The 12,896-nt window shown below is 56.1% G+C and overlaps 2 protein-coding genes across 2 annotated transcripts in view; both read right to left on the bottom strand.

Moving 5' to 3' along the window:
* FAM53B (family with sequence similarity 53 member B) overlaps nucleotides 1-10,911 on the bottom strand; it is a 71,777-nt gene extending 60,866 nt beyond the window's left edge. The window contains exons 1-2 of the mRNA XM_045870241.3: nucleotides 10,776-10,911; nucleotides 2,834-2,888 (exon numbers count right to left, since the gene is read on the bottom strand). Coding sequence (XP_045726197.1) covers nucleotides 2,834-2,888; nucleotides 10,776-10,853 — 133 coding nt within the window. The 5' untranslated portion in view covers nucleotides 10,854-10,911. The remainder of the gene's footprint in view (nucleotides 1-2,833; nucleotides 2,889-10,775) is intronic.
* Nucleotides 1-12,896, bottom strand: part of EEF1AKMT2 (EEF1A lysine methyltransferase 2) — a 90,598-nt gene that overhangs the window by 10,750 nt on the left and 66,952 nt on the right. Inside the window, exon 7 of the transcript XR_010412611.1 lies at nucleotides 10,776-11,040. The gene's annotated coding sequence lies outside the window, so the exon portion shown is untranslated. The remainder of the gene's footprint in view (nucleotides 1-10,775; nucleotides 11,041-12,896) is intronic.

Below are 12,896 nucleotides of genomic sequence, written 5' to 3' on the forward strand. Positions count from 1 at the left end.
TAGGACCCTTGCAATGGGGGCTTGGGAGGGAAATGCCCTGAGTCACAGGGCCAAGCTGTCCCCTGCAATCACGGGAGAATTCCACCCATCAGGACCACAACAGGAGTTCTTTATCTCCAGGAGACAGGGGGGTTGGTGATTACAGCAATAGGACATTTTGTCTTGGCTGAGTATTGTCCAGTCCTGGAAAACCTCAAAACCCTCTTGAAGTGCCATTAAAAAGCAGGCATGCCAAAAATGAGACCTCACTGCCTGGGATGCCCTCCCCATTCACAGCACAGGGTAGGGCCACACCTCGGTGCACAGGTTAAAATGGGCGGGAGGGCGCCTGGGTGGCTCAGTTGGTTAAGCGACTGCCTTCAGCTCAGGTCATGATCCCAGAGTCCTGGGATCGAGTCCTGCATTGGGCTCCCTGCTCGGCAGGGAGCCTGCTTCTCCCTCTCACCCTACCCCTCTTGTGCTCGCTCTCTCTGTCTGTTTCAAATAAATCAAATAAAATCTTTAAAAAATAACAAATAAATAAAATAAAGTGGGTGGGAGCGGTCACCTGAGCTTCCACCAGCACACAGGCTTGGGAAGGCCTCTGCCGGCTGACATCCCAGCTCGGCAAGTGCCCGGGAAGGGGCTGAGGGTGGGAGGGGCTGAGCTGGTGCCTTCTGCGCGCTGCTGTCTCTTTAAATAGTACTAAGAACTGCAATCTGCAAGATGAGGGGACTGGGGCTCAGGGAGATGAGCTGGTCTGCCCTCACTCTGAGGACCCCAATCCACAGGGAATTCACTGTTTCTCCATCTCTCCGCTCCACTAGACAGACGCCCCCTTGAGGGCAGGGGCTGATTTACTCTCTCTCTGGGCCAAGTGCCTGACACAGAGTAGACCCTCAATAAACACCTACTGGAACAAACCACCGAAATGAACCGTGGTGAAGGAAAAGCCTTGGTAATGCACACTTCAGATGGGCCAGGGTCTCCCCAAATCAAGGAGGGGCTGGCCAACAGGCAGCTGAGGAGAAGGACGAGAGGACCCGGCGGACCCCCACCCGGCCGTTCCTCCGCTGCCTGGCAGTGGCCTGGAGCCAGCCTACGTCAGGCACGGACGGCCTTGAAATAAAGACCAACACCTCCACCACCAGTTTACCAGGCTGGCCCGGCTGAAAGCTCACGTCCAGGCTGGGCTGAGGAGCTGAGCGTGCCCAGGGGCCTCCCTCTCCTTCCGGGCAGGACAACAGCAGGCAGTTTCCCCATAGCACCGCTGAGTCAAGCCCATGAAGCAGGCAATGAGGCAAGCTTCTGAGCCACGTGGCTAAGTCGCTGAGGGTTTGCTGAAAGGCGATAACCACCAACGAGGTGCTCAATCGAGCCCCATGGGGGGACAGGTTTCAGAAGCGTGTCACAGGGTAAACCAAGGCCAGGGGATCGCCCTGTTTCCATTTCCTCTGGGCAGCAGCATCAAGGGGACCACCTGGGGCTCTCCCACTGAGCTGTGGCTTGTGACTGAGAAGAAACCAATCTTCCTTCTCCCCCAGCTCTGCCACGGGAGCTTGGTGGGGAGTCGCCTCACGAGGCCTTGGTTTCCCCATATGTGAATGGGGCGTCCCCACTGGCCCCACACCAGAGTCGTTGCAGAGTCCCAGAGACCCTGCAAGGAAGGAGCCTGGTGCTCACGGCGACATACCCAGCACCCCCTCCACCCTCATCACCCCGTCTACAGGACAGAGTCTAAAGAAGACAAAGAAAACACTGTGCACAGAGTCAAAGGCTGAGAGAAAAGGAAAGAAGACCTGACACAGTCCTGTGAAGCCACGCCTGGAATCCGAAGGCCTGCAATGGTCACCCACCATGGGAGCTTGGTAACTTGCTGTAACGCAAACATTACAGAAACTCATCCGGCAGGGTGTCCCCACAGGGGGCAGGAGTTATGCGGAGACGGCGAAAGGAGAGATTGTGCCCGATCATCTAGAGCACAGAAAAATCAATATAATCAATCCAGTCATCTCCTCCGCCCCCTTATAAAAAAGAGTCATTCACACTTGCGTGGGCACAAGAGACCAAGACAAGCCTTCTGGAAAACATATCAACAATGCGAAGCAAGAACCTTAAAAATGTTCCTGCCGCCTGGCCTCTCTAAGCCACTCCTGGGAACTCCTAAGGAATAATCCAGAAGGCAGACAAAAGACAAAGACTTAGACACGTAGTCACCATTCATCACAACGGCAAACAAAACAGCCATTCCACCCAACAAACAAGAGACAGTTAAATCGTTAAATACACGTTGATGCACAATGAGGTACTACAGACTCATTAAACCACACGGCTGGGCCAACGCTAAGCCCTGGGGAAAGGGTAGTAGTAAGGACTACTAAGTGCAACCAGAAAAAAAAAGTTTTTTGTATACAATTTTTTATAATCATTTGTTCATCGTAGTCTTGGCTATGTCAAAACCTCAAAGAACATAAAAATACACCAAAATGTTAACCAGTTCTCCCTGGGTCCTGGGGCTAGGAGGGATTTTTATTTTATACTTTACACTATGGTGCGTCTTCTGAATATCTCAAAGGGAACATGATCACCTTCATAACCAGACAGAAACTCTCAACATAATGGTTGGAGATGACATCTGTAAACCACAGCCCAGCGCCCATCCGCTCACTCAGCCCCACAGCCTGGGTGCTACTTCAGCACGGCTGGGCCTGAGACAGTTCGAGCACAGAGACGAGACCCCACTGCTGCTCTTTGTGCCTGTGTCCAGAAAGCGCTTCCAGCATCTCACCTGGAGGACTCAGGCCCTGGTGGAAAGACTAGAGAAGGCCTCTTCACAGCCACCTTGGTTACTCACCCATAATTCCACAAGAGAAAAGTGTCGGTCCTTGACTCATCTTCTTTGGCGTGTGCTGAAAACAACCAGAAAAGCTATTCACTCTTCAAGTCATAAGAAGCACGTTTGCACATGACCCTGCACTGATCCCTCGCTAAAGTCACAATTAAAGGGGTAACTGCCTTTTGCCAACGTCAGATTAGGGAAAGGAGAAAAAAGCATTCTAAGAGGCAACATCTGCCCATAATTAGACGTGGACTCTCTGTCCAAAGTCTCCATTGAGTTATGGAGTCCATCAAGTTAATGGCTTCAAAGAACACACAAGAAAGCCCCCCGACTTCTGACACTCGGGGACTTTTCCATGTGAGTGCCGGAGAGGAGGGCGCAGGAGGGAGTGTGATGCACACGGTTCACTGCGCTGGGCTGCAGAGAGGCCGCCCCACAGCGCGGGCTGGGAGAAGAGGAGGCCTCTGGATGACAGGAAGAGCCCCCAGGGAGGAGCAGAGGCCCTTCTGCCACCCTCAGCTCCTTCCCTCCCCCGAGACCCCAGGAGAACAGCTCGTCGTCCTCTACACAGGAGCACCGGGTACAGCTCGAGCGGGGGACCCTGCGCTGTGCAAGCTGCTTCGCCACTACACGGAGGCCCCCAGGCACCCTCTCTGAACTGAAACAGAAACTCAAAGGTTATGTTTGTTTGCAGCAGAGAGCGATGGCTTTTGAACTCCTTGGCACTGTATTTCAATGGCTTCCCTTCCCACCATAAGCATTCCACGCCTCCCCTCAAACCCCACACCCAGCCTCACAAAATGCTATGGCCACTGGAAGAGAAACAGGCCAGTGGGGACTACAAGGGCCCCAAGACCAGGCACTGCTCCACGGCTACACAGTGACCTGAGTGCAGAACATTCCGGGCTCCCCTGTGCTAGTTGAGGCATGGGTCAGGAGGCCTGTTCTGATCTCTGGTGAGGAGGAGACGGTGCCCACGGGGTCCCCAGGAAGAAAGGTCTGCCTCAAGTATTCCTAAGACTCATTCCTTCCTTCCTTCCTTCCTTCACCCAATCCTAAAGTACTGGTAATTATTCACATGAAGGCTGCACTAGGGGGTTGAGCACGTGATGGGGAAAGAAGCCTTCGGTCCCAGAGGAGTCAGCCTGTCCAAGAGAATGCCAACTTCTGAGAGGAGCCCCAAATAACAGGGACAACAGGCATCCAGTCTGAGAAGTGGGCAGGAACCAGGCCCCGGGGCTCTCAGGCCCAGAAGCAGGAGGGTGGAGCTGACTAGGAACACCTGGCCCTCCCAGATAAAAGGGTGGCAAGTGCCTGGCCCCAGCTCCCCAGTTCAGAGACCTTTGCCCTCAGTCAGCTCTGTGTTCATCCAGTCAGGTTATTAAGGGTATATCCTGCCCAGCCCGGGACACAGAGGTAAAGGATGCCTGCCTTGGCCCTCAGGAAGCTCACATTTCATGGAGGACACAGTCACATAGACAAACCATTACACTACAGAGAGTGTGGGACCAGAGAGGAGAGGGCCAGGCCAAGGGTGCTGGGGTGCGGGAGGTCAGGGCTGGCTTCCTGGGGGAAGCCCTGGAGCTGGTGCTCAAGGACCAGAAGAAGCCTGCAAGGAGCAAAGGGGCTGGGGCAGGCCTTCTCCGGTACCCCCTCCTCAGTTTAAAACACTCATTATATTTTCAGGATAGGTTGCCCTCTTGGATTCCACAGGGACTTTAACCATCCCATCTACAGTCATCCAGGGAAGTATCTGGAAAAAATTAAAGATGGCTGCGTCTGCCTCCCTCCCAAACGACTTGGTTAACACAGCAGGATGCACAAAGAAAGCCCACACCAAAGCCACCTAATGGAGAGTGGGTGACAAAGACTCAAGAGCCCTGCCTCCACGCCATGAGGCCCCAAACAACCAAGCACGCAGCCCGGGCACGCCAGGCAGTCTCTGCTCCCAGGCGGAGGGTTCAGAGACAGAAGTTGGGCTTGGCCTAGGCCAGGGGCCTTGCCTGTGAGACAACTCTCACACTGTAGAAGCAGCCTGGCGCAAAGCAAACACCCACCGGAGAACCAAAGCCCCCACCCCATGCTTGGGTGGAGGGGGCAGGTGGCAAAGCGAGCCAAGGCGGGCGGCCCACAAAAACCCAAACCAGGATCGGGCCAGGGAAAGCAGAAGACAGCAAGAAGCCTGGAGCCGCCTGTCTGCTGCACGCAGACCCACCAAGGAGGGTATGGGGTTTACAGACAACAGGACGCGAGCTAGGGAGCCAGCCCGCTGACTTGTCCTTCCACAAAGCCGGTGTGTTCCCGACAGAGGGGCACGGCGGGGCTCTCTAGACCTGGGCCCACGCAGGAACTGTTGACACCTGTGTGGGTGCCAGAGAGGCTGGGGTCTGTGCCTACAGAGGGAAGCACTGGGCTGGGCCACAGGGGCTCCTGGGCCCTTGCTCACGCATTCGTTCGCTCAGCAAGGATTTATCCCTGCTGGCTGCAGACCGTTCGTTCCCCAGGCTGGGGGACACACTCTTGGAATGGGAGTGCTTCTCACCGCCTCCAAGGCCCTGCTCTGAGCCACCCTCCACAGAAAGACCGAACCAGCCTCCTAACTGGTCCCCGGCCTGTGCCCTGGGCCCACCCTCCATTCTCCACCCAGAACCCACAGAAGCCAGCCAACATTGCTCTTCTGCTTACGAACCTCCAATGACTTCCCACAGCAACCAGAGGAGAACCCGGCCACCTCTCTCCGCACAGCCACCAGGCCCGCGGGAGCGAAGCCCAGGCCACCTCAGGTCTCTCCACGACAGGCTCCCACAGGCTCCCACCTCATTCCGGCCACCTTCCCTGACCATCTGAGCCAAAGGGCACCCTCCCCTCCTGTGCTTTTCTCTGAGTGTTCCACACTGCCTGCGTCAGTTCCTTTGCTTCTGTGCTTATGCCCTGAGAATTAAGCTTCTTAAGGCTGCCATGTTGTCCCAGCGCAGAATAGGTGCCACGTGACTATCTGGTGACCAACAGCTATGGCCACCTGTCCGCCCAAGCCTGTCTTCCTCCTACTGCCACTCACCAAGCAAATGCGGGGCCAATGCAAACAGACTTTCACTGGGCAGAACCTGCCACCTCCCCAAATCGTTGGGCTCATGCCAAGTCGAAACTTGGTGGAGAAGGGAAGAGAGCGCCAGCTGGACAGTTGGGGGCCCCTCTGCACCCCAGGGAGTAAGAGGGAGCGATCACTTGCACTCAGATCTCACAACTTGAAGGAACACCTTCTCCACGCCCCCTGTTCTCAGTGAGCCCCATTCCCGCTCTCTCATCGAGCATGTGAAAGTGCATGACCTTCTGCTATCAGCACCCGACTCTTGCACTGGGCCTCCTCCCTCCATCACTGCAGTGTCTTGGTGGGCCTATGCCTCCATCTCTGACAAGAGACAGGACACCCGCGTGGCCAGCCAGGCCCTCTTTGCTCCGGGGCTCTGAGTCCTGGACTGAGGAAGTGCTGGGGCTGCTTTACCCAGCGAGAGGCCCGGGGCCTGCCATGAGCACCTGCTTCCAAAACCCTCCGAGCTGCCCTGTCCCTGCCCTTTCTGGGGCCTCACTCACCAGCTCTCCCGCCAACTCCCAGGATGTCAGGCCCAGGCATACCCTGACCACTGTCAGGTTTCTCTGAGCCCAACACCAAGGTACCCTCAGGGCTCCAGGTGGGCCAGAGCCAGTTTATCTCCGGTATGCTTAGACTATGATAAAATTCCTGCTGGTCTGTACCATTCTGCAGCCAGCCTTCCCAACCTTCAAATCCTCTGCACCACTGCAAGAAGGCTGAGGCAGCCCATCATGATGCGGCAAGGCCCAACAGGCCGTAGGGACTCCTAGCCTCGGGTTCATACGACACTCACCGTGCACACTGCAGCCAGGCCCCAGGCCTTGGCTGGTGTTTACAGAAAAGAGGACGAGGAGCACAGCTCCCCTTACATTTCTCCCACCGTGATGCTTCTATTCTCAAGCCTCCCCCAGCACAGGGCCTGGTCTCTGTGAGATTCCTCAGATCACAAGGGAAGGTTTTGGAATCAGATCCTCCACAGGGAAGGCAAAAGCTGGAAATCAAACTGGGGCTTCAGGGGCCATCTGTCTGCCTAAAGAAAGAAGGCCTGACTCAAAGACACAATTCAGGTCTTTACTTAATGAGGAACTAGGTCCGACAGAAAATGGCAGAGCTCATCTCTGGCCATAATCATGCTTCTCCATAGCTTTGCTCTGCAGATTACTGACTAAACCCATCACGTCACTTTTTCCCCGTAACACTGTTATGGGGAACCACAACGCAACGCGGGCAGGCTCACACTCATGCAGGAACAAGCAGAGTACCCCAGCCTCCAAAAAGGAACACAGTGAGACCATGGCCGTGCAAAGCAGAAGACAGAGCCATGCCCAACAAGAAAAAGAGAAGCCCAGGAGGGACGAGTGCCCTTGTGTAGAGGATCTCAGAGAGCAGACGGAGACGGAGCGGCGGCCCGGGCTTCAGGGGCTTCAGGGGCAGCCAGGGCACGGCTAGTGGCTGTGTTTGCTCAGGGAAGAGGAATCGGACTGCCTCAGAGCACCCGTGCACCTCTGGGTTCTAACTGCAGGCCAGCCTGGGCCTGCCAGCCATCCCGGCTGGGGCTGTTGAGCCCAACGCCACCTCTGGTGGCCTCAAGCACGACGACCCTCAGCACCCGGGCAGCTGGGGGCGAGGCCTGGCATGGCCACAGACTCTTCCAACTGGGCAAACCACAGCCTGGGCATCCTAATCTGACAAGCACAAAGGGAAGGACCTGCTCCCCAAACCAGTGTCGGCCATTGTGGGAAACACCTTGAGCTTGGGGAAAGCGAGGCAGCCTACAGCTGCGCTCCATCCTCTCCCCTGGAACAGTCTCCAGGCTTGAGAGAGAGGCTGAGACACTGGCCAGGGAGAGGAGGCAGGCCTGGCCGGGGAAGATGGTCACTCTGGCCTGGGAGAACGGGCCGCGGCCCGAGCGTGGGCGTGCGGGAAGGGGGCTGGGGGACACTGCTCCCAGGGTCAACCGTCTGGGCTGCCTTCCAGCGGCAGCAGCTAATGTTAGAACACCAGGAGGAAGAGCCCACTCGGCAGAGGAAAGCAACCAGCAGAGCGCGCGGGGCGGGGGGGGGGGGGGGAAGGGGAACTGAGCACAGTCTTCACTGCTGTGCATTGTGCAAGCCACGCCAGTGCTGGGGCCAGGCGGGGCCCTCAGCCCTCTCTCCCCAGGGCCAGGCGCAGGGAAAGGCAAGACGCTGAGCACTTGTCAGTCCTTTTTTCTGTTTTCCTACATCTCTCTTGGGAACAAGGCCGGTCACTTGTCACCAGCATTTCATTTTTAGAAAAAGAGCAAGAGACCTCGGAGGGCAAGGAGGGAGGGGCTACAGGCTTCCTTTGCCCAGTGCCTCCAAGGTGACTGGGTGGCCCCCAGGTGACTTTCTCCCACAGTTAGCGACTTTCTCTCTCACTGCTTCCCTAATTCCAAAGTGGCCTGTGATTCATGTTTTCTTTTTTAATCTGAAGCCCACCGCCCCGCCTCTTTCTGTTATCTTCTTAGCCTGATTAGAAAACAAAAGAGAAATGCTTTTCCATGTTCCTGTTGTTATCTTGATGGTATTTACACGAGGATGGCGTTGCCAGTTTAGGAAGCTGAAGCAAAGCCCCTGTCCGCTTCCTCCCAACCTTGCCGGCAGGGGAGAACACATTTACCCTCCCTTCCGTCTCATGGACGTCAGCGCTAGACTCAAATGATCTGGGGTGTTTCTCGGCTGTTCCCTGTGCATGCCTGGACTGGAAGCCGGCCTCCCTCGACTTTTCTGAGAAGATGAGTTTCTCTTTCCCCGCTAGGGCCAGGAGGCCACGCTTTTGCTGGCAGGCACTCAGGCCATGTCTCCACGAAGAGCAGCTCAGCTGAACTGGGGCTCACGTGCCCCGGGGCCAGCTCCACGGCTAGCCCCTGCCAGGCCGGCCCTGCGCGATGGGACCAATTCCACGGCCTCTACTGAGGCCAGCAGCACAGCTGGAAGTGGGCAGGGACCCTCGCCTGGGACCTCCAGATGGCCCTCACCCCAGAGGTCGTTCCTTTCTGGTCAGAGCTACTCTGGGTGTAGTCTTCAGATTTCACTAGGAAGACACCCCTGCCCCGCGCCCCCGCCCACACAGCAGAAAGCAGAGCGGCTCATACCTGCACCCCCAGCTGTGAACCTGAGCAGCAGCGACAGAGGAACTAAAAGTGAGGAGCTGGGCGGCAGCTGGGCTGCAGGAACCCACGTCCATTCACTCTACGAACGTCCCTGAGCACCTACCATGTCCCAGGCCCTGGTTTCAGGCACTGCGCACTCAGCAACAAGCAAAAGAAACAAAATTCCTTGCCTTCATGAAGCTCACATTTCAGGGCAGTCATTCAACAAACAAGATCAAAATGTCAGAAAGTGACAGGCGCTAGGAGGGAAGGGGGGGAAGGGCAGAAAGTGTGGGGGAGAGGGTGGTTGTGGCAGAGCTCAATTTTAGGCCGAGTGAACAAAGAAGAAAGAGAGGCAGGGAAGGAGTCCTGCCAAGGGAGAGTGTTCCAGGCTGCAGAAGTGCAAAGGCCCTGAGGCAGGCTCATGCTTGACATGTTGAGTGAGGAGGTCAATGTGGCTTGAGCAGAGTGAAGGGGGCGGGGGAAAGCAGAGACAGAGCAGCATGGTCACAGAGAGCCAGAGTACATGGGCCCTGGGCCTCCTGGTAAGGGCTCTGACATCTGCTCGGCCGGAGATGGGAAGCCAGCAGAAGGCCAAGAGCTGAGGAGAGACGCATCTGCCTTGTAGTCCCTCTGGTGGCTGGTAGAGAACAGCTAAGGAGCCAGAAGCAGGAGACCAGTTACAACACATTCCCAGACACGAGAGGACAGCGGGCGGGACCTGAGCAGCAACCGTGGGCTGGCGAGAGGGAATCTATTTACAGACATATATTCAGTGCAAACTGGAAAGATAGCCGTGATGGGCAGAGACCTGACCCATCTTTGATCGTGGAATTCTGCCAGCCCAGTGCCCGGCACATGCATGGTGGTACCTAAAGGCCTCCGGTCTCGATGGCTTTCCCACACTCCTACAAGGGTTGGAGACCCAGCAGGGCCTGTCTGCTCTCGGCCTGATGGTTGGTGTGAGCTTGGCGAGGGAGCCCACAAGGGTGCTAGGGTGGGCGCTCACGAGGGGCTGCAAAGGGCACCAGGAGGGGTGCCGGGCAACGTGGCAGAGTCCTGTGGACTTAGCAATCTGCAAAACTCCTCCTCAGGTTTATTTTTGTCAGAGTGGGACCTCCTCCCGCCCCCTCTGCAGGAGAGCAGCCCCACTCACTTCTGAGGAATTAGGGCTGGAAGGAGGTTAAGAGACTCCCCTGTTCTCAGTCTGAGAAGGCCGAGCTGTCTGCCTCTCCGGCCCAGCCCATCAGGCCACTTGGTCACAGGACAACTTTGGGGAGAAGGCGGGGAGGGCAGCTGTCACCACGGCCCACCACCTTGGCCGCCAGACCACACCTTCTTTCTCCACGTCTCCCACCCTTGACATTCTTGAGGCAGTAGCTCTCCCTCTGCACCGCCCTTTGGAAGTGAGGCCTGACCTTGGCCCCCACTCGGGCACCACCTCCCTTCGGGAAACCACTTCCCCTTACCGGGTGGAGACCAGGAGGAATGCCAGTCTCAGCCTGGCAGGGATGGCAGAACCCCGATTGGTATTATTTACCAGGGTGCTGGCCTTCCTTCCAGCTACTTCTTGCAAGCACTTAGCCAGGCTCTGGGTTACTTCACCCACTGCCCCAGGGTGCACCATCTCCCAGAGCTCTGCCCTGGGCACTTTGGACTCAGTCTGCTAAGCCTGCATGTTCAGTCCACAGCCCCACCTGGACATCAGGCCTCAAAAAAGGTCATCAGAGAAATGAGGCCCAATAGGTCCTTACCAGCTCAGGGTTGAAGGTCCTGCATGCTCTGGAGTCAGCTCCCTGGTTGTCGAGGCTTTTACTTAGGATCATCACCATGGTAAGGACCTCAGGTGCTGGGCTCCATCCCAGGGTGGGCACGAGCCATCTTCGGTTGGGCAGACTTGGGCAGAGGTGACCTCTTGGGCACCTCCCAGGTGACTGGCATCAGCAGGAACAGTTCCCAATCGGCTGCTCACGCTTGGGGAAGGGCTCCTCCCGGAAATGGCCAAGTGTGCTCAACTCCCTGGAAAGACAACAGAAAGGCAAGATCAGGACTTGGGAAGCCTGGGGCTCTGAGAGAACTGCCCGCGCACCCTCCTGCTGGGGCCCCGCTCAGAAACAGCACTGCCTCCCCGCTGAAGGTGATGCATCATGGCTGCAAAGGCCAGGATCCCCTTCTCAGAGGCCCCCGTGCCGGCCTTGCGGCACCCCTAAAGCCAACACACTAGTGGGTACAGCAATGGGTCTCCATTCAGCCGCGTGGCACCTTTAAGACCTATCTCTGGGGGGCGCCTGGGTGGCTCAGTTGGTTAAGCGACTGCCTTCGGCTCAGATCATGATCCTGGAGTCCCGGGATCGAGTCCCGCATCGGGCTCCTTGCTCGGCAGGGAGTCTGCTTCTCCCTCTGACCCTCCTCCCTCTCATGCTCTCTGTCTCTCATTCTCGCTCTCGCAAATAAATTAAAAAAAAAAAAAAAAAAAAATTAAAAAAAAAAAGACCTATCTCAGGGTCTGGGTTGGTCACAATCTGCTGTCCCCAGAGTGTACTCAAGTCATGTAGCATCTTATACCCAGCTGGCTTTACAGACCACTTCGGTATATGCCCAAGGCTGAGGGTCAGACACACACCAACCCCACAGTCAAAACTAAAGGGACCAGCCCTCAGGCAGCCTCAGCCAGCAAGGCGGCTACTGTCCTCCACCGAGTCATGAACAGAAGCTACTGGAAGAATCGGGCGGGTCCATTTAAAGGTACATATTTCCCAGCCCTGGAAGCGCCACGTTTCAACAACGACACATTTGCAACACTGGGGGCCTTTGCAGCTTTGTCCCCTTCCCCAGACTGGGCCACACCAAGTCACAGCCTTCGCAGGGCCTGCCCATACCACCCAGAGCTGCCAGCAGTGACAGGACCCCTCATGGCGCCATTCTGCACAGCCCACCAGCACCTCCTCCCGCGTCACCCCCCAAGCAAATGCTGAAAGAGCAAGGCCTTAGCTCAGGTTTGAGAACTCGCTCCTTATACATTAATTTCTCCGATCCTGTTTCCCCATCCCACCTCTCTGTGGTCACACCTTCAAAGAAAATCACATGGATGCAAGGAAACTGAAGATCACCATCACAAAATGAAAAATAATGACGATAATAGCAGAAAAGGGCAGCTCCTAATCTGTAATTAAAAACAAACTGCTCAGTGCAGGAAAATGCTTTAGAATCTGCTGCTCTGTGTAAAAATTAATTGCACCCTGGTATTTACTTGCCGTCCAGATTGTAAATCATATTTTCCTGTTTACTTCGATTAGACTTTACAGTGGGTGTTATTGGAATTGCTCAATTACAGGCCAGCTGGCAAGCACAGGAAAATTACCTTCTACTGTTCTTCGAAAACAAGGTTCATCCAAAGTGCAAGAGCGGGGAAGGGGAGGGGGAAAATCAATACATTTTCAAAGGACTGGCTGTTCAGGAAGAGACCTGGTGGCATGTAGGCTCCCAGGTCACACTGGAGTTTCAACACCACCTCAGTCTAGAAGCAACACATTCTGACCAAGAGTGAGCTGCTCAAGGAAAGAATGTCAGACCACTCCTCCCAGCTCAGGCCAGAAAGCCGAGCCAGAAATGCCCGCCAGCCCCCTGGACGCTTGGCTGGAGAGCGGGGGCTGGGGGGTGCTACGGACTCTCCCTTCAAAGGGACCCTTTGTGCTGCCTCGGTGGTGGAGGCGAGGCCTACTGACGGCCATCTTCTTTCTGGGTGCAACCTCATTTGGTTCTGGAGCAGCCGGCCATTGGCCCAAGACCCAGGGGTGACCTGCCTTTACCACCCCCACCCCCCATTTCTTTCTTCCCTAACAAGGCAGGACAGCTTAGTGGTTAATGAGCTCGGG

This window comes from Mirounga angustirostris, unplaced genomic scaffold (assembly GCF_029215605.1).
Source record: "Mirounga angustirostris isolate CCGP_5_RB_7025 unplaced genomic scaffold, mMirAng1.0.hap1 SCAF_6, whole genome shotgun sequence".
Taxonomy (NCBI): domain Eukaryota; kingdom Metazoa; phylum Chordata; class Mammalia; order Carnivora; family Phocidae; genus Mirounga; species Mirounga angustirostris.